A 21631-nucleotide genomic window follows, 5' to 3' on the forward strand; every position below is an offset into this window, starting at 1 on the left:
CCTTCCACTCTGTGAATTTGTGTTATATTATATATTGACTTGAAAATTGCAACAGATGACTTGATTAGTGCTATTTGCAGAATAATTTGATACTTTAGAAAAATAGGGTGATTTTGTTCATCTGCATAAAATACAACAATTACAACTCGGGCTGTGTGATTTGGGGAAAATACCGAATCTATTTTTTTTAACAGATATTGCGATTTCAATTCTATTTGTCATTTAATTTTGTAGTTAAGCATCAGCTCAATATTCTTTATTGTAGCTTATTACTGATAAAATGCAGTGAGTGTTAGTTAAACAAACTGAAAAGATATTAACTAACTCAAACTTTAATTTGTTTATAAATATTCAGAAATCAAACACTCATTTTTCTAGAGCAAACAGTAGTACGTTATGGCGTTGGTTATCTCCTGGTGCCTTCGTGATGTTTTTTCATATGGTGTAACAGCTGCAAACAACTCTAAAGTTGTACTTTGCTGTTGCTAGCAACTAGATTGAGTGTCACTGACAATACTTTCAATTGATGTTTTAGCAAGACACTCCTCGTATAGCTGCCTGTGGTGCTTTTTTAGGTGCTGGTTGTTGTATTTCCTCATGCTGCGACAACAATTCTGCGACAGCCCTTACAAATGACCAGTTTTTGTTCAGTGTCTGTGACTTCGAAACCAAAATATTCCCATATTAACGACATGCTGTTTTTCTTTGATATGAATTTGTCTATTAATGCTTCTGAAGTGGCAGACGCCATTATCCCCCTTTCCTATTTGTTTGTTTTATTGTGGGCTTTCCGCACAGTTTGGTTGCGCAATTCTGATTGGGCAGAACGCAAGTGTGCTCACTCAATTGGCTAGTAAGAATATCACACACAGATGGCAGTCCTGCATTTGCTCTGGGTGGAGGAAATTAAATAATACATATACATTTCATATCGCAGCCTCTTGTGATTAGCTAATCGCAACATTTGAAATCACAATTGCAACTTAATTTCGATTAATTACACAGGCTTAATTACAACCACTGATGCTTCATGATTTTCTAGGAAGTCGAACAGTATTCAGGTATAGAAAGTGAATAATTAAACTTTGCAATTCATTTTTTTATGTGAGTGAAACTACAATGGGGCGATCAGTGGTGCAGTGGGTAGTGCTGTCGCCTCACAGCAAGAAGGTTGCGGGTTCGAGCCTCAGCTCAGTTGGCGTTTCTGCGTGAAGTTTGCATGTTCTCCCTGCGTTCGCGTGGGTTTCCTCCGAGTGCTCCGGTTTCCCCCACAGTCCAAAGACATGCGGTTCAGGTGAATTAGGTAGGCTAAATTGTCCGTAGTGTATGAGTGTGTGTGTAAATGTGTGTGTGGATGTTTCCCAGAGATGGGTAGCGGCTGGAAGGGCATCCACTGCGTAAAAACTTGCTGGATAAGTTGGTGGTTCATTCCGCCATTCCGCATTCAACAAATCACGTGAACTGTGGCTCCTGGTTAATTATTATCCCAACTTGACATTGCAGATATTGTGCTATAGATGTTGAAACAATATATCGTGCAGCCCTAGCTTAGACTATAAAAGCAATATTATGCTTTTTTCTTTACTTTAGATGTGGTAAAACTTGAACCCTGTATACACCCATTAGTTGGGTCATCCACTTGAAAATGCATTTCAATACCAGGTAAAAGCAGGATCTGAGAGGCAATCCACCCAAAGCCACTGACTGTATTGCGTCTGAAACCACTTCCTGAAATCAGGCTAGATGTTAATAAGAGGAAACAGTGCCAATGTTCACTGAAAGTGTGTGTACACAACACATCCACATTCATATCAGCAAGTAAACAGAAATTCTGAAGGGTAAAACAGAAGACAACCAGCATGCAGCCAAGAAAAACAAGAAGAAAACAAACAATGAGCCACAGTCTATGACATTGATCATTGACAGTAAGGACTGCACATTCAAAACGAACAGGTACTTGTTACGTCACACAACCCCTCTGTGAGCGTGTCTAGACAAGGATACCATCATAATTCATCACACCTTGTGGAGTGTGAATGCATTTGCATATCAACAGGAAGTGCGACCCTGCTTTCCCGCACATCAATCTTTTCCAAACATAACTTTCCCAGTGACTCACACACATATTTCTGTGATTATGGCCAATATTAGCCAAGAACATTTAGTCATCAAGCATGTGGTTACAAACGCTTCCAGAGGGCGAAAAAAAAAAGCATTTCCTTATTTTTTTAGGACCAGAAATATAAGTATTACTGGACCCTGAAGAAATCAGTCAGGAAACTCAACAACAAAAAAGAGAGACTCTAAGCTTAGCTTTAGGGACAATGGTAAAGTGGGAGGTCTTCTACTTAAGAGTGAGCTTGGCTTTATGGGGGAAAACGCTCAGCAGGAAAGCTGGAATGAAGAGAAGTTGGGAGAAGAAAAAAACAATTCATTCAGAACTAGAGTCTATAACTATCATTGAGCACCATATTGATCATTGGAAGCAGCTTCAGAGAAATATGCTCCTGGAGATCAATATTACACCTCCATCTATTTAATCCTGAGTTAATTAGAGGTACAAAAAAATAAGCGGTGGTTTGTTTTGAATCCCGCTGGGAGGAATTATGGCGGCGGTGCATGTGAGGGCAGTGATGTGGGAGTAGTGGCTGTAACTCGCTTAAATTAGAGGTAGGAGGTCTGTGTGGAGAGTTCATAGACATTAAGGAGAAACGGTATGTGGAATTAAGCAGCCGCCAAAGAAACACGCCGCATAATCAGCTCAACCATACAGACGACAGATTCATGGCGGTGGAATGTAAAATGACGTGATACATTAGCTGGGGAAGTATTGATTAATCTGCAGCTCTAAAACAGGGACAATGGTTTGTTGCATTAAAAATTATTGCCTAACTATTACATAATTATATGATGCACACATTAAAATCCATTACATCCAAGTACATGGCACAAGTTTCAATGATTTTATCATATTTTACAAATACTCAGCATTCCTTAGAAGCAGGTTTCAACACAAAGACATAGTAAAGGGTTCACAAAACACCAAAACACATCATTTTGAGATGTTGACAGTCATATATATGTCCCACATTACTAAAAAAAACTATTAGGACACATATTTCACAAAAGAAGTGAAAATTGGTTGTTTTTGCATTATTTCGAGCAAATTTCAGGGTCAAGACCCAATCGATCGCCAATCAGCGCGCTCTATTGTGAATGAGGTGCAACTTCATTAATATGCATGATGGAAAGAAAATCTGATGTACTACTTGTCAAAAGATTTGATTGATGACCGACTGCACGCCCCTTTTAGGGTGGGACTTTCAGTTTAGGCCCCACCCCTTTTAGGGCAGGATTTCTGGTTTTAGCCTCGCCCCCTTTTAATTTAAATATAGATATAATCTCATACATATAATAATTTTATTTATATTAATAGTTTATACAATATAATGCAATTATGGTAATTTAATTGAATTTTTTAAATATAATAAACGTTTTTAATAATGGCTTGTATAATTTACTTACATTCTAATAAAAAAAATTATAAAAATTTAATTGAATAGATTAATAATACCAGTATTATACTTTAATTATTCTGCATATAATCTAATTACGGTGACGCAGTGGCGCAGTAGGTAGTGCTGTCACCTCACAGCAAAAAGGTTGCTGGTTTGTGCCTCGGCTGGCATTTCTATGTGGAGTTTGCATGTTCTCTCTGCGATTGCGTGGGTTTCCTCTGGGTGCTCCTGTTTTCCCCACAGTCCAAAGACATGTGATATAGGTGAAATGGGTAGGCTAAGTTGTCTGTGGTGTACGAGTGTGTATGGATGTTTCCCAAAGATGGGTTGCAGCTGGAAGGGCATCCGCTGTGTAAAACATACGCTGGATAAGTTGGCGGTTCATTCCGCTGTGGCGACCGCGGATTAATACAGGGTCTAATACCGAAAAAAAATAAATAAATGAATGATCTTATTACCGGAACTATAATATAATTAATTTGATTACAAACTAATTACCGGAATTATAAAACATAATTTAATTAAATTGCTAATGTCACATGAGCTGAGGTATCATTCACGTTCGTAGCACAAAGTGTTAAACTAGTTATGCCTAGTCCTAAATTTACTCTCATTTGTTTAAATACCCAATAAAAGGTAAACTTAGATCCTGGTATAGATTTTGAAAACCTGAATCACCAAGCACCAAAAACCCTCAATGTTTTATTTAGACAACCAACCCCCCACCCCCCAAAAAAAATCCCTGTGGTAAACAATGACACCACCGAAAGATCAATACGCTTAGAGATTCCTCAGTTAAAGGTCACGGCGAGAGTTGACATCATGTTACGCAGACACGTCAACATGTTTGACGAGCATCTCGTTGAAGTGTTACTAGCCAGGACTTGACCTGATACCCTCAGGAGAGCAGCCAGAAAATAGCAGCCACTGGTCAGGAGGTCAACTGCTTTTTAGTTTAAAAACAGCCTGTGTGCGCCAACAATGCATTCGAGACCGACAGCACACTCATTTCATGACACAGCACAACACAAACACAGCCGTCTTGCCAGATCCAAAACGTCCCACCCAGCTTGACGACTGTTATTACAGTAGGCCACTACATGTGCTACTCCTTCTTCTATTACTGGTTGCACAAAGCAATGGTTAAAAAGAGAACCAAATAATCTGATGTCATTTCATGTGTTGAAGCTTCAGTTTCTAGTGGCCAGTTTCCGTAAATCAGGTTCCTCTACTTAGTGAGAAAACACAACGACCTGTCCCTTTTAGTTATTTTTTGCTAATTTGCTGCATAGAATTTTGTAAAAAAAATAAAAATAAAATAATAATAAGTTTACAATGTGAATCCACTTGTTTGGTGAACAAAGCTACAGTAGTTCTAACATACATATATTAGGGTTGTGACAAGACACTCCACGAGACAAGATTTTTACAGTATTTTTAAGAAATCTTCAATGATGAAATACATGAATGGAAAATATTTTACTCAACTGAAGAAAAATCACAAACTGCAAAATTACTTAGGTGCTTTTTTAAATCAACTTGTAATGTTATTTTACCTCTATTTTAATGAAGGACCAGCAAACACTGCCAAATACTGTATATAGCTATAAACTCTACAGACTGGCTTCTCCCCTGTACAATTTCACATGAGAATTGAACTCCTTTACACAAAATTGAACTAAAAAAATTCATCATGTAATTTTTTTCATTAATCTTATCTTGTCGCAAAATGCAGCTAAAAGTCCTAAATAATGGTAATAGTTTGATTACGTTATTTACATGTCTGTAGTGCACTTCAATGCAACTCAAATAGGAATACTCCACGTCTTAATTTGATTAGTGTTTATGATGATTATGGCTTTAAACATATCTAAAGTGCTATTCCATCAGATGTTAAAAGCCGTAATACATATAAAAAATTAATAAATAAATAAAAAAATAAAAGTGGTTCGTTCCGCTGTGGCAACCCCAGATTAATAAGGGGACTAAGCCGACAAGAAAATGAATGAATGAAAAAATAAAAGTATGTTATGAGCCATGGTTAATGCGTGTGGCTGCAGTTGTAGCAGCCTCTGGTTTTGGAAGCGGCACTTAATAATCGTGTTCACTTAACTGAACTCCAGTGAAGCAAAAATCGGTTGCATTACACTCACCTGCACAAAACGAGTGACGTGCAACTCTGCCTGTCAGGTGTTTGCAAAGCACTTGATGTGCGGTTCTAATCAAATCCTGCCTTCAATCTTTAGTGCTAAATTCACTCTCACGCTCATAACATCACAACTCATGGGACAACTTTTCACCTCAACAAGGTGATGTGTGTGTGTGTGTGTGTGTGTGTGTGTGTGTGTGTGTGTGTGTGTGTGTGTTTTATTATACAAAAAAATCACTTCACATTAATTAACAAGCAGGATTTAATGAGAAAACAAAAAACAAAAAAATAATAATTTAAAAAGAAAAAGAAAAAAAGAAATAGAGGAGAGGGTACACAATTATTAAATTACTCTCAAAAATATTTATTTTGCTTGATCAAACTACTTATTTAAAATAAGCTGAAACAACACATATATTGAGATTTCTTCGGAACAACTTAATTTTATGTTCAATCCACATAAGTTTGTTGTGTTGTGTTAAATTAACCTTATTGATTTGTGTTGGGACAACACACTCAAAAAAATGAATTATGGCTTTAGTTGGTTCAAAGAATGTAACTATGTTTAAATTAAACAATTCACTTATGTTTGTGTATTAAAAATAAAAGTGTTGTGTTGGAAAAAATTAGAAAAAGTAAGTTTTCACATTTAAACAGCTTGCTTAATTAACATGAATGAAAGGGAGTTGTGTTGCTTCTGCAGTACTGCATTTTGGTCAATAGGTGGAGTAATATCTGCACATGCGCAGTTTCAAAACAACACAGGAAGTAAGAAGATTCAAACCACAACGATCACTCTCAGCTCGGCGCCATATTATGGGAATCAAAAGATGAAGATTACAGTACAAATTGAGAACGTGCACAAAGCTTTTCCCAATGTGGACACACAGGTGAGATTTTTTTTTACTTTTTATGTATTTATACAGAGGCTGTGACAACATTTGAATCATAAATGTACTCTCTTGGAATACTCTGTTGTGTTTGTGTATAGTATTGCTATGAAATTGCCATGTTCCCTGTGTCTTTTCCACATTATAGACAGATAAATGTATAGTTTGTTTTGCATTCCTGTTAAATTTTATACTTGGTATATATTTACTCCCCCAAAATAAAGTTGCAAACGTTGGTAGTAATGAATTGTCATGTTAGAATAGTCTAAGCTTTTCACTCATCATAGCACACGTGCTGCTGATAACGTGACAATAAAAGTGATTAGATTTTTTTTTTGATTTGATAGTCTTTATTTTAAATCAGTGTCAAGCAGTTTGAATGCCAGTTTTGATAACTTACATAATATTAATTAAAATGTGGTGTTGGCACATTGTTATTTATTATTTAATTGTATTCAAGCCTGTTAACTTAAAAAAAAAATCTTGACAAGCATATGTGACACTTAAATAGGATGACATCTAGCATGATGACATATTTAATGTAAGCTTATTTGTTTGGTCATCTAACACGTTTAAATTTTTAAGTTTAGTAGTTTGCTATTTATATTATTATATTTTATTATTTAAATCTTTGCTCACTCACATCTATTTTCTCCCTCACAGGTTTACAGCTCAACCTCTAAAGTCCCATATCTGGCTGAGGAGACTGTGGATCATCCAGGTACTATGCCTTTAGATGCCTATAAAATGATGTACAGTAAAAATTACTAGTAATTTTAACTACTAATTATTTAGTAAATTACTAATTGTCATTTCATGTTATTTAGAACATCACCAGTGGAAAAAAGGTGTGAATGCATCCTTAAAGCCCCTAAGTGAGGGAGTACATGGTAAGCTATTTTATTTTTTAAAACATTTTGTATTTTCCTCTTAAACCAATTCCACCTGTCTCCTTTGATCTGTTGGTAAATTTAAATTTTTTACCTCATATTTTTAGGATGCTGGGCATGATGAAGCGCAAACCTTGATGTGCAACACCACCTTATGAATCTACAGTAGTTACATTAACATTTAGCAGACTCTTTTGTCTAAAGTGACTTACAATTGAGGACACATTCAGCAAATCAACAAGAAAAGGCGATACACCCAAGATGTGCTAATTATACAAAAAATTTAAGAATTAAGAATGCTTCTACATGTGGTTTGTCAAGCCCACACACCTGTGTGAAGCAGACTTCATGCACAATGTTTTGTTTTTTACATATAGGGAGTGGTTGTAAGAAAGTGTCTGGTGCAAATGTGCATAAATGGTGCAAGTGTCAGAGAGATGAATGTGTCTAGCTATTGCATGTTCTGTGATGGTTGGTCTAATTTATGGTGTAGTGCTGATCATGTACTTTGCTTTAAAATGTTAATCTTTCTTTGAACAACTGAAGTGTTATCTGCCTTTTCAGTGTAAAGAAGGTACAGTATAGTTTACAAAAGAAGACTTAATTTTTCTAAGTATATTTTTGATAAATCATTTGAAGGCAGAATATTATTTTTGAATGTTTTTTGTAATATATGAAAAGTATTATTTTGAAAAGTGTATTTTATGATGTTTTTGTAAGCATATTTTTAAATCATTTATTGTTTTCAATTTATTTCATACTTGTATTACTATTATTTTAATAGTATTAATATTTTAACTTATTGTAATAAGTTGAGATACAGATAAAGACAGTATTTGGATTTTGACAATCATTTTATTGCTGGAAAATGTGTAAATCTGTAAAAATGCTATTGAATAAACTCAATGAAACAGAAACTGTTTTTTTATTTGGTTAAACATAACAATATAAATTTTAGAAAAAATTGAACTTAAATAACTACATTGATTAAAGCTAAATTATAAATGTTACGTTGATTGAACTAAACAACATTACATTACCTTTATGTAACTAACTTAAGTTCACTAAAACTAATATTCTTTCTTAAAGGTAACTTAACTCGGTTACGTGGAACCAGTGGACAAAAAAAAGTTAATTAACGCCAACATATCATTTTTTTGAGTGCATGTATGGATTGTGTGGAACCTTGCATTTTATACAGTGTACATATAAATATATTACACATTTTTCCAAGTTTAGTCATTAACTAGAGTTATTAAATACACTTTTACTACAGAAAATGCATGTATACACTCACAGAAATGATTCATGGCAGAGTTAGTTTTTATGCATTTACATCTATTTGACTTTATTTAAAAACTAATATTTTTAAAATCTATACATTAAAAGTAAATATACTCTAAAAGATTTAATCAATTATACAATTTATTTAATGCATTTAGTTAATAAATACTAACATTGTTTGAATAATAAGAGTTATAAAACAAACAAGATTCTGTTATTTAAAGTTGATGTGATTGGTTTTCATCAAAGTTATGAAAAAAATCAATTTGGAAACAGGAAATGACATCATTTTTGCTGGACACAAGCCCTCGGGATATTGTGGGAATCCGTCACACACATGTTGGTAAGTAATCCGAAACATCCTTTGTTGTATGGCTCCTGTTGTAATTATTTTTTTATTTAACATCAAGTGTATATAACATTAATCCATTTATGGTAAGTTTTATGTAGTTTGTGATTTTTTTAAACGGTTTTATTGTACATTGGTTTACCGGAGAATACAGATGCCCGTTAGAATCATAACTTCAGTAAGCTTAGCCAAACAACTTTAAAATGCATCAATTAATCAAATTAACCCATTGCTGTTGGTTTTTATGTTTGTGAAAATAAAGAGAATCGAATTTGAAGTCAAGAATTGTCACTGTAATATGTAAGCTAATGTTTGCTGTTTTACGGCTAGTTAGATTACAGAACTGAATGACACCACTTATTTTATTCTTACTTTCTTTTTTCCAGAAACGTAACTGGTGGTATTTTCTTAGTTTTCCTCTCACCGTGTTCTCACCTCCACGTGGCAACATAGATTTTTGTAAGTATAAGTTAAAAGATCTACACGTTAACATGTATAACATATTAGATGAACTTTTAATTAATGTTCAGTCAATGTAATATAAAATAGATTTTCAATATAATGCTGAAATTGATTAAAATTTATATAAAACAATATCAGTGTTATCGAAACTTGCTTTTAGCATTTTATACTGTAAAGCCTTGTATATAGAATAATAAAATTAAACAACAATTAAAATTAACTGAAATCAATGGGAGTTTACTTGCTTGATAGAAAGATGTAACAATCATCTTATTTTAAAGAGCCTGAAAATGAGTTTCCATTACAAATAAACTTTATAAGATTGTTAGTTTTTGCAGTGTAAAACAAGGTGATTGGTGTGGTCAAGAAGATAAATGTCTTTGAATCTGTTGGCTTTTAACAGAATGAAGATGTCAATGTGAGGCGAGATTGTGTGATGAGCTGTCTGAGCATCTACCTCAATGAAGACCTGGACACACTTGGTAAAGAATATGTGGTATGTATCAGAATAGTGTGCCAGTAATTTTTTTCATCTAGATAATATGGATTGTTCATGAGAATGGAATGGACATTAGGACACATTGACCACCAGTATTTCAACATTGAGTCCATTGGGTTGTTTTGAATAAAAAAAATCATGCAAGGTAAATGGTGGTAGAGCTGTCACTCTGAGGGAATGAAATCCGCTTGGTCCAGAGGAACCTGAAGATGAAGTTGTCTGGGTTCTGGCACCCACATGCCCCTTCTCCACCAGAAACAACAATCTTCGCCTAAACAACAAGGTGATGACACAGACATTTCCTAGTGCTCATGAAACTGAAATGATTTTACTGCATTGATATGATTTTGGAAATGTTTATTAAGAAGTGCCTTGTATCATCAGGATGCATGTTCTGGACTGTCTGCTTACGAACTCAAGCGCCTTGAGAACATCACGCACAAGGAAGCCTTCTTGTCGTCTCTGAAGATATGGCAAGTATGTGGACATTTTAGTAAAGGTAAAGGACTAATCAGCTGTTTTCCATTTTATTTGCCCTCTCCCTACCTCAGTCTCCACCCTACTGTCCTCTTAGTCTCTTTTTCTCTCCCTCCTGCTCTTTCACTGTTGTCCCCCACTGTACAGTCCTTCTCTCCTTCTCCTTTCTTTCTTTTGTATTCACTTGTTATCTTACAGGTGTAACATAGATTTTAAAAATATATAAAATTAGATTTTGGTGGGTTCTTGTATTTTTTTAACAATGTAGTTTACAAAATATTGTAATTTCTGTCTTCATTTATTAGCACACCTTTTAGTATAATTATGGTTGCTGTCTATACAGAAAAACAAGGAGATAATTATTCTTCTTTGTCTCGCCCTCTCTCTCTCTCTCTCTCTCTCTCTCTCTCTCTCTCTCTCTCTCTCTCTCTCTCTCTCTCTCTCTCTCTCTCAAAAGGTAGTGGAGGATCTGAGGCAGTCAGTGAAGCCAAAGCCCAATGTCAAAAGGTAAATAAAGCAATACAATTAAAAGCATGGATCTTTTTACTGTTGGGGCAAATGGATGTGGAGTAAACTCTATCGTTTTATGTAATGATAGGAGCTTTATAGCAGTAAGTGACGTCATGGTGCACCTGCGGTTTATTAGAGTAATTTCATTGGAAGAAACCGCTTCATCAGGATGGAACTCTTAAAGGGATAGTTCACCCAAAAATGAAAAGTTTGTCATCAATTACTCACCTTCGTGTTGTTCCAAACCCGTATCACCTCCATTCATCTTTGGAACACAAATTAAGATATTTTGGGTTTAATCTGAGAGCTTTCTGATCCTCCCATAGACATCACTGAAAATGCACAATTTAAAGTCCACAAACATAAAGTCTTTATTTTTATAATTTTTTCAGCCAAAAAGTATTCTTGTTGCTTTATCATGTTAAAATTGAGTGACCCATGTCACATGGACTACATTAACTATGTTTTTAGTAGGTTTGTGTAATTTGAATGTGCACTTTCAGTGGTGTCTATGGGAGGATCAGATCCAAAATATCTTAATTTGTGTTCTGAAGATAAACAGAGCTGATATGGATTTGGAACAACACGAGGGTAAGTAAAAATTTTATTTTTGGGTGAACTATCCCTTTAAGTTTCAGGCTTGATGAACATACTACACTCATCCTGACTTGATTGTCAGATTATAAATTGTTACATTGGCAGAACGTTGCACAGCATTCATGAGAAGCGTCTCCATTTTTAGTTAACTTTTTTTAACTGCATTTTTTTGTGGCAGGTTAATGGCTTCATTGGAAGAAAAATCTCTGCAGTCTCCCCGGAAATCCCTCCGTTCTAAAATAGAAAACCTCACCCCAAGTGAAGGGTTGACCCATAATCAAGTGAGAACAAGACTAATACTTGTATAATTTTCAGATATTATATTGTTGTTGTTACATTAATAGGAAATTGCACAACTGGAGATAAAAATGCATTGTGTTGTTGTTAACTTATTATCCACAGCCTTGTGACTTTTATTTTTCCAGGCTTTTAGGGGGTGATCAGGTCTTAAGGTCATTATCCTGAACTTGCATCCATTCCGTTCTCATGAATGCATATATGCTGTCTGCTTTAATGAAAAGATGTACGTATGTGTGCGTGCATGCGTGTGTGTGTAATATTATAAGTGTGTGTTTATACATTCCAGGACATTGAATCCAGAGAGGCAGAGGAAGACATGGCAGGAAAGACCATGGGCATCTACAAAGTACAATCAAAGGATCATGGTCAAGGTGATGGACGCTTCACTGATGTCCGTGTTGTGCTGGAAGGTGTGGAGGTTCTCCACAACCTGTAGAGTGTCACTCATGCATGGGTTATGTTATATGGCCTGATCTACGCGCTCAATTTTAACTACCCTAAAAGCCTGAAGTGTACATTTGAGGTGTACCAGAAAATCCTGATGGACCTGGACTCAACCAAGCTTTCCCCGAAAGTACAGACACTGAATCTGAAATTGCTCCAGTGATTTGGCTAAAAATAATAACTTATACAGCCCCTACCCATTTTTTTTCACATTGTGCTCCAACCCAGAGATATGTTAAAATGATTTCCTAGTTCTATAATGATATGTTAATTAGCAACTGAAAATGGATCTCTGAGTACAGTTTTATTTTTTATTTTTTATTTTTTTGGGGTGTCCAAGCAGTCATGTGATGTTCGAGTGTGGCTGTGTAAGTGGGTTCATATGGATGGTTTCCTAAATGTTGGCTGATGTTAACTTGGCTCAATCCAGAGTTTTGTATAAAAGATAAATATAAATAAATCTGGAATTTTCCAGTTGGTCTAATTCAATGTGATGCATTGTTTGATTTGGTTTAGTATATAAGCATACATTAAACATGATTCAAATAAATGTTATTTATATTTTTTAGTTACCCCGATTTAGTTATCTTAATTATTATGCAATTTATACAATAAACTTTGTGTATTTTAAATAAATACACTTTTTATTATTAATTTAGAATAATTACACTTTACATGAACTAATTACGTAAACCTGAGGATTATGCATTTAAAATAAATAGGTTTTATTATCCTTATGAAAATAAATAGTATAAAGTTTATTTGGTAGATTTGTGTTAAAATTATGAAAAAAATATAAATGGGAATTTGTCATGTAATAAAATTACATAAATCTTAATTTTTGGATGAAATATTTCTGTGAGTGTACAAACATTTTTATGTAAATGTTTTAACTGTTGTTCTGTTTTAGAAATCACTTTTACATTTTAATCTCTTTTTCTAGCACCATGAAGAGAGGTTGCTTTTGGCAAACTTGGATGAGTATGTGAAATTTACATAATCATAAAATAAAGTTTATAATAAAACCAGCATCTTTTAAAGAGCGATACTTAACATAATAACCCAAAATCACGTTTATAAGATAAAGACATTTTTTTATTATATATTATTAGTATTAAAAGCTTCAACATTAATGCAAAAATTTAGAGTATACTGACAAGACCAAAATAAATGTGAAATATTACATAATTATATGTTTTACACCATTTATTCACACATTCATTTCAGTTTGGTATTGATTCAGATTCGGAAGTGCGATCGCTTTTGTGATTGTTTTAGAACTTCCAATTCAGTTGCCTGTGAGAGAAATGACCAGGAAAAATAAACGTCAGAAAACGGTCAAACCACTTGCTTTACAATCAAGTGCATTTATGACAATACATAACAGGAAGATTAATATAATAAGAATACATCAGTTTGCAATATCAAGCAGCACAACGAGCTATCTAAAAATCAATGGAAGTGAATGTCTCAAGCCAAAAAGATTCCAATGGGTGCGCCCACTCATACTCGAGGAACAAGGTCAATATGCCATAGTCTTGTGGGTGAAATCTTCAGTTGACCAGAGTTCAAGTATAACAACCTTTTCCTGTGCAGTTTGATTCTTTCCCCTCCAAACTTCCTGTCTTTTCTCAAAACTGAGACACAATATTAAAAAAAAAACACTGCAAAATGCTTAAAAAAAACTTAAAATAAAATCTGCACGCTTGTTAATATCTACTATTGTGCCTTGCTAGTAATTAAAAGTAATAATAATATTCTATTATTAATAACTTATTATGGTAAGACTTAATTTACTGCATTGTGTTGATTAACAGTTGCATTGCAACTACATGCCATTTACTTCTTAAATTAAGACTAAAAAAAGTGAAATAGCTTCATTAGCCCTAACATATAATGCATATACAAAAATACAAATTGTATACAAATCATCTATAAATTTGTATACTACTCAAAGACATTCATGAAAGACATTAAAATGGTATTTTTCAACCTCAGACAACTTAATATAGGTGTCTTTTTTTTCTTCAGCAAGACATTCAAGAAGATTTTAGCCGAAACTGTGGTTCACAATGCAAATTAATAGCTATACTGGTGAATTATGAAAGTTAAAAAACACAAAGCACAAAATAAAACTCATGATTGTGACACGTGATGATATTTTATTGTGTTATGAAGCCAAACAATCAGTCTGTGCAAGAAACTGAACATTATTTACAACAATATTGTTGGACTTTTTTTTTTAAGTTTTGTACATCTACCCACTTATAATCAAGATTTTTTTACCGCAAAAAACATCCTAATTTACAAAAAAAAAAGACTATTTTCCTGCCCTGTGTTGACCTCCTCACATAGACACAATTGAATACGCGTGACGGTTTGTGAAAGTAAAAAGAAATGATTTGCATATTGAAATATTTTCAACGCTTGGCTTCTAAATTTAGGTCTCAATTCATGCTATTTTTAGACTAACAATAAAGTTTTGAGTTCTTAAATTGACCTAAAAAATGGGTCAAAAATGTAAAAAGCTCATCTTGACTTCTATAATTCTATAAGCAATAGTGCCTCCTCAGCAAACACAACTAATAAAGCTACATTCTTTCGAATCAGAAATACTTCTCATAGCTTCGAATCAGTTATTTCAGCTAAACCGTCAGTCTGACAGCAAATCGTTCCAGCTAACCACATCACTGGTGACATCACTACATTCTCAGCATAGCATCCAGCAGGAAACCGAGATCAGAGGAGAAGACAAAAGTGGAGAACCTGTCCTGACACGAGCGTGGGACTGTCAGTGAACACAATGCACAGACACCCCACTTCAGCTGCTTAGTTAAATACGTCATTCAAAGAGAGAAGAATTGTACACATTCACATTTTTAGATTCAACATGGAAATTAAGAGATTAATTAAATGACATACGAGGTCAAGAGAAAGGCAACAAAGTACAAATAGGTCAAGCTCTGCAATCCTCTTCAGCTACACCCCTATTAAGAGGAAAAAAACTGCATGCAAATATGAATGTAAACCAGTTTAACCGCCACGAGATGCCGATGTGGATACAGAGATTAAACTTTTGAAAGACCTCTGTTTTGGGATATTAGGAGTACATAGAGGCTCTTGATACACGCATCAGGGCTCAACGAGAATCAATTTTCTGCAGTGTTTTAGATGTCACCTTGTCCTCCTAACATTTCCACCGGCCACATCCAATAAACGCATACAATTTACTCTTGGAAAAATCCAGACTTCCATTCAACTGTTTAGATTTCTGAAAAGGTTGTCAAGGCTGCAACTATTTGATTAAAAACACAAGTCAAAGTAAAGTTAAATTAAATTTAAAAATGGCATGCTCAGCATGGTTTCTCCAGCCTATTTAGTGTTAAATGATAATTCAGAAATCTTTTTAATACAATGGTCGCTTATAATGCGGTTCACTTTTCGCAGCCTTGTAGTTTTGCAGATTTTTTTTCGTGCAATTTCACATGCTTTTTTTCTACAGCATATTGTGTTCTGCGTCCTGATTAGCGCATTGTGTTCTGCACTCTGACTGGCTGTAGACCATTGTCAATCATGCTCCTCTGTGCTGTGTCTCCTGTACAGTACAGAATGCGTTCAGCTTGCTAAATGTACATGAATCTTCTATTGCTAGCAGTGTGACTGAATTGCTGTCCTGTATGTTTGCAAGTTTTCTCCGCTCAATGTCGACGAAACGTTCTCCACCGTCAAAGGCACCTGCAATAGCACCCAAAGGCAGAGTAAGACGCTAACCATCAAACAAAAGGTTGAACTTCTGGACATGCTGAAGGAAGGTAGAAGTTACGCGGCTGTTGGGCACCACTATGAAATAAATGAAGATCAAATGGTTTTGATCTTTAGTTTCATTCTATAATACTGAACTCATTTTTCTACGAAGGTTTAAACTTTGAGAGTTTTAAAAGAGAGAGAAAAAAGTGAAGATGTTAATGCCTGTCGGAGAAAAGTTTATAAAATATATAGTGAGGGGTTTTAGAGCATTAAAACATCTATAGTAATTGTAAAAGATAAGGCGGACTACTTTATGGATTTCGCCTATTGTGGGTTATTTTTAGAACGTAACTCCCATGAATAATGAGGGACCACGGTATACCTACTCAAGAAACATTTCTTATTATTATCATCAACATTCTACAAGATGACCTGCTTAATATTTTTGGAAATTGTGATTTTTTTTTTTAAATCAGGAAAAAAGAATCAGCATTTATTGACGACCAAGACATGATTGTCTTTATTGTCCTTTTACTTTAATATTATTAAACTAAAAATAGCTGGTACAGCTAGGCCTGTCATAATAATCAATATATCGACTTGTCGTGCAAAACTTGGAGATAACTTTAACAATTTTTGCCATTGCAATATACATTTACTAATTCACAAATAGCGTTAAAGCCATTTTACATTGACATTTACATTCTACCTAACCCGTGTCAAAGTTTATAATTGGTCATTTACTTAATAGGACATTGAAAAGTATACATAATAGGACATTTAAATCTTAACATCAAATAATAGAATCTAAATAACCTTAAGAGTGATAAGTATTTTAAAGTGTTTATAGCTATTTGCATTATTATGCTGTTATACAATCATGCTCATCACAACAATTACTGACAATATATCGCACAACAAAAATTCCTTCTCGTGACAGACCTAATTACAGCTGAAACTTCCATTGCTATAACTGTACTAAAATTTCAGACAATTAAAAACATGATGCGTATGACAGGAAAAAAGACAAAGCCTAAAATGCATTTATATGACATCATGCATAGTGACACCACAGCACTGTCCTCAAGCCTGTACATTTAGCAGCAGTCACTAATGTCATAAAAGATAATCGCAGCTGCTCAATATAACAAAGTCCACAATAAGTAACTTATGACTAACGGATAGATCACAGACGAGGTGCATTTCTTTTGGGTCAAAAATGCCCAACCCAGTCAGACAAAAGTCATGGTGTTTAAAAAAAGTGCAGCTGGAGAGGATGAGGAAGTGTTGGATGAACTTCCTCTCATTCTCATACTGGTCATTGTAAAGCAGATTTCTCCCTGCATGCTATCATCCACGCCGACCGTTTGTTACTGTGGAAGTGAGAAGCCTTTGTTTACCTTGTCTTCCTCTCTGTTTAAAAAAAAATAAGATCTTGTCTACTATGGCTGCAGGGTGTGGTCCGTCACAGGATGTCAGTCCCCAGACTCGAGCCTTTCCTGTCTTCTCTGACGTTAAGCGTTAAAACCACATTTACACCCGAACGTTTCAAATTGGTATATCAGACTGGTTACAAAACTAATTTCATCTGATATGAGCCCTGCAAGTGTCACGTTTGGTAAAAGGTAAATACCAAGACAGAGTTCTACCACACCTAAACCACTTTCTGTAAACAGTTATTGTCTATCTGCAGCTCTTCATTATCTCAACTCAACAAGTTCAAGTTCCCCTGCACAGCAGAGACTTAATGACCGTGGATGAGCAAGAAAATTAGGGTTGTTATGAAATTGGGGCAGGCAAAAATGAAATTTAACCAATAAAAAAAAGTGTAAATTAAGTAAATTTTCATACAACTGTTCAAATGTTTGGGATCAATAGGCTGTGCATACTTGGTACAATTAAAAGGAATGCAATACAGACAGCTAAATAAACCAAAAACAGGACATGAAGGCATAAGACAGGAAAATGCTCAAGTATGCCTGCTTTTTCTTCCAACATTGCACATTATAGTTTAATAATTCCATAGAAATTGGCCCCTGAACACTTCCTGCTTGTTAGCTATTTCATAACTGTAACTAGAGGAAATTCAATCATAACTTAAAGTAAAACAGCTATCACACAGCTATTTATTCACATGAGGCTCATTTTGGATTCTCGGAAGCTATAGAAATTAAAATGTAAAACAGGAAATACGTTGGGACCGTTGTTTTCATTTACATCCCACAAAATTGTGTACATACATTATAGTATAGTTCAAGTTTGTGCGTAATGGAGGAATAACTGACACTGTGGTACTTTGGACTCGGTTACACATTTATTATTAGCCATTCATGATTTGTCAACAGATGAAACAAAAATCGTTATATGGGTGCAAATACACCGACTGTGTTTAACCCAACACACAGCTTTGTTTTGGATGTTTCAGTGGTAAAATATACGTCATAAAAGTCTATTTTAGTATGTTGGTATTGCAAAATTTGGGCTTTAAAAAGAAAAAAGAATGGCCAAATGTATCCCTTTCTTTCTTTGGTCCGTCACAACTGGACCTAAAGAACCAAACCGAGAGTGTGAGCTGTAAAGTATGCTTAAGGTTGGGTATAAACCTATTATGTTAAATATTCAAGGATGGTCTGGTTCTTTATACAAATGCAAATCCAAGAACCAAATTCCAAATATCAACCAATACAAGCTTTTATTATTTAGTGTCTTTGGGAATAATAGCAGGAAAAATTATTGTAAAATAGGATGAATAAGTTCAATAGGAAGATAAAAGTCCTAATAAAGGTTTAAAACCATATGAAGGAGTATAAATGATTTTCATTTTGGGGTAAACTATCTCTTTAAAAGAGGGGTGCTCAAACTGTGGGCCAAAGAGACGTGGGCCAAATATAAAAATACCAAACTATATTACATTAATTGCCATGCATAAATTCCTAATTATTTAAAAAACACTACTTTAAATCGTATTAACTAATGCAGTATAACATTTAAAATGAGAACTTATTGCAATAAAAACAAACAATCACATTTATAGCACAGAGGAGTTCAATGTTGAATACATTAGTCAAGCAGAATCTGCCTTTGGCTTCATTTGTTCTCCATCCGTTGGGTGACTATATACATTTAAACTAAATCTGATTAATTTACCTCATTTAATTTCAGTTAGCTTTCAAATTTGAAAAAACAATTTCTAATCCATCCCTATAATTCTTCCTCTCTTCTCAGATGGGATGGTGGGCCAAATCAAAGGTTACCACAGGCCAACTTTGGCCTGCAGGCTCTAGTTTGAGCATCTCTACTTTGAAAGATAATTCAGCAACAAATGCATAAAAATCCAGTGGCCAAAAGTCTCAAGCTCAATTTATGCACAACTATTTAATGGTTAGGAAAGTTAAAGTGGACTCGCTTCTGGTAAAATGTTAAAAAACTGTTTTCCATTTCTAATTTTGACAATATAAATGCCTGGAAAAAATATAGTAAATACTATTAAATTAAATTTAAATGTGCTGCACTGCTTTTTAACAACATGTTAGTTGTGATGGAATGAGGTACTTTTGCTGAAAAAAACACACAAAAATATGATGTTTTATAGTAGGGATAGCTCACCCAAAAATGAAAGATCTGTCATCATTTACTCGCCCTTTACTTGTTTCAAACCTTTTCAGTTAATCACAAAAGCAAATACGTAGACAAATGTTGGAAAGCTGTAACCATTGACTTCCATTGTATTTTATCCCCCTATGGAAGTCAATGATAACACTTTTTTAAGTTTCAGAATAACAGAATAAAGAAACTTAAAAAGCACTCGAGGGCAAGCTAATAGTATGTAACGTTTCATTTTGGGGTGAACTATCCCTTTAATTGTAACAACAGTTCATTCACACAATGTAGAATCTGAATTACTTCTTTACGATCAATAATCAGTAAAAATGGCTGAGCCAGTACTGATCCTGATCATTGAATTCTTGCATCCCTAAAATTTAAATAAGCTTTCCATTTCAACAGTTTCAGCAGCCATTACTCCAGTCTTCAGAAAATACACGAGAAATCATTCCAGTATATAATATTGTTGGCTCATCGAACACTTATTATTGTTAATACAATTTTGCTGCTTAATATTTTTGTGGGAAGTACGCTTTTTTCAGGATTCATTGATTAATACACATTTAAACAACAGCATTTATAAGAAAAAGTAATCTTTTCTAACGAATGTTATACTGTTTTCACTATATTATTGACTAAAAATGCACATCCTGGTGGATTAAACTGCTAAATATTCTGCACTTGTATTAAACAAACCCATATTCACTCCGTATCCTTCTCTGACACGTATTTCAGGTCAGTCCTTGTGTCAACACAAACATGACGGGTTTGTCAGGTACATTAACACAGTTTTAAGTGTGTTATTTGAGGTCACTGTACCAGCACTTTGCATTGGCTCAACTAAAGGTCAAAGATAAATCCAGTCATACATTACAGGTCGCTTCAGAAAGAAACGAGCTAACGTTTAATTGCATGTGACGCCAACAATCAAGCTATTGTACATGGCACAATTGTTAGTTGTAGTCTGCAACAATATACTTTAATCCACAAATTACCCATGAAGGAAAATGAATCAAATGTAGTGACTCTGAGTCTGCAAATGAGAGAACCGTGACATCAGAAACATGTTGAGTGAAGCAACAGGAGAGGCTGAGATGAGGTAGAGGCTTTTTCACTCTCCATTCTCAACCTGTCAGACCGGTGGGACAGCCGTACACGAGAACTACACCAAGGACAGCCAATTCCCCAGTCCTTGCCAAAACACTTTAACTTTTCACTCAAAAGCATGTGGAAAACCGCAGCTACTGATCTCTATTCACATGGTTATTCTAGCCAATGCACTTGTACAAATTTCCAAATTTCACTTAATCAGTTCTTTATTTACTGGTCTACCGATATTAGATTGATTTGCCAAGTCTCACTAATTGCATTTACATGTCAAGAAAGTCTAAGACACTCAATCTTTTTAAATAGACAGAGATTGATTGATTCAAAAGTGAGAAAGTAATGCTTAAATAGAAATGAATTAAACAAAATCTGTGTTTATTTTCTAGAATCGCGTTTGCATTTAAAATCACAGTGTTGACCTTGAAAAACTAATTAATTTTCAAACCACTGCAATTTGTCCATTTTTTAGCCAATAGTTCAGCAAATATTTTAAAATATCATCAAATATATATATATATATATATATATATATATATATATATATATATATATATATATATATATATATATATAATAATATATATATAGAATTATATATATATATATATAATTTGATGATATTTTAAAATATTTGCTTTGCTTTAAAACAAACTTTACCACAATAGTATATTTTATGTTGAAGAATGAGGTAATGGAATATTCATCAAATTTATTTCGGAATAAGCATTTTGTTTATTTTTTTGTTAAATATATAGTTATAGTTAAATATATTCGCACATTTGGACTTTCACCTTGCAAATATAAT

At 34.2% G+C, this 21631-nt stretch overlaps 2 protein-coding genes and 1 long non-coding RNA gene across 12 annotated transcripts in view; 2 read left to right on the forward strand and 1 right to left on the reverse strand.

Moving 5' to 3' along the window:
- Positions 1-21631, reverse strand: part of llgl2 (LLGL scribble cell polarity complex component 2) — a 57052-nt gene that overhangs the window by 33781 nt on the left and 1640 nt on the right.
- On the forward strand, positions 6429-8364 carry LOC147841448 (uncharacterized). Its single transcript, XR_015504340.1, has 4 exons — positions 6429-6557; positions 7221-7278; positions 7385-7447; positions 7555-8364. It is a non-coding gene; the product is annotated as an uncharacterized LOC147841448 (long non-coding RNA).
- On the forward strand, positions 9016-12858 carry LOC147841449 (uncharacterized). 8 transcript variants are annotated; one of them, XR_015504336.1, is made up of 8 exons: positions 9016-9074; positions 9467-9539; positions 9946-10038; positions 10187-10324; positions 10426-10540; positions 10976-11025; positions 11804-11906; positions 12212-12858. XR_015504336.1 is itself a non-coding variant. In XM_087276643.1 (8 exons), the coding sequence occupies exons 5-8, from the start codon at positions 10512-10514 to the stop codon at positions 12359-12361; spliced, it is 306 nt and encodes a 101-aa protein (XP_087132769.1). In that variant the 5' UTR covers positions 9016-9074; positions 9467-9539; positions 9946-10038; positions 10187-10324; positions 10426-10511; the 3' UTR covers positions 12362-12858. The 8 variants fall into 8 exon arrangements, 3 of the variants coding, with proteins under 3 accessions (XP_087132769.1, XP_087132771.1, XP_087132770.1); XR_015504335.1 differs by having other exon boundaries at positions 10426-10518; XM_087276643.1 differs by having other exon boundaries at positions 10426-10518; positions 10980-11025.

The sequence above is a fragment of the Danio rerio genome, chromosome 12 (assembly GCF_052040795.2).
Source record: "Danio rerio strain M-AB ecotype USA chromosome 12, GRCz13ab, whole genome shotgun sequence".
Lineage (NCBI taxonomy): Eukaryota > Metazoa > Chordata > Actinopteri > Cypriniformes > Danionidae > Danio > Danio rerio.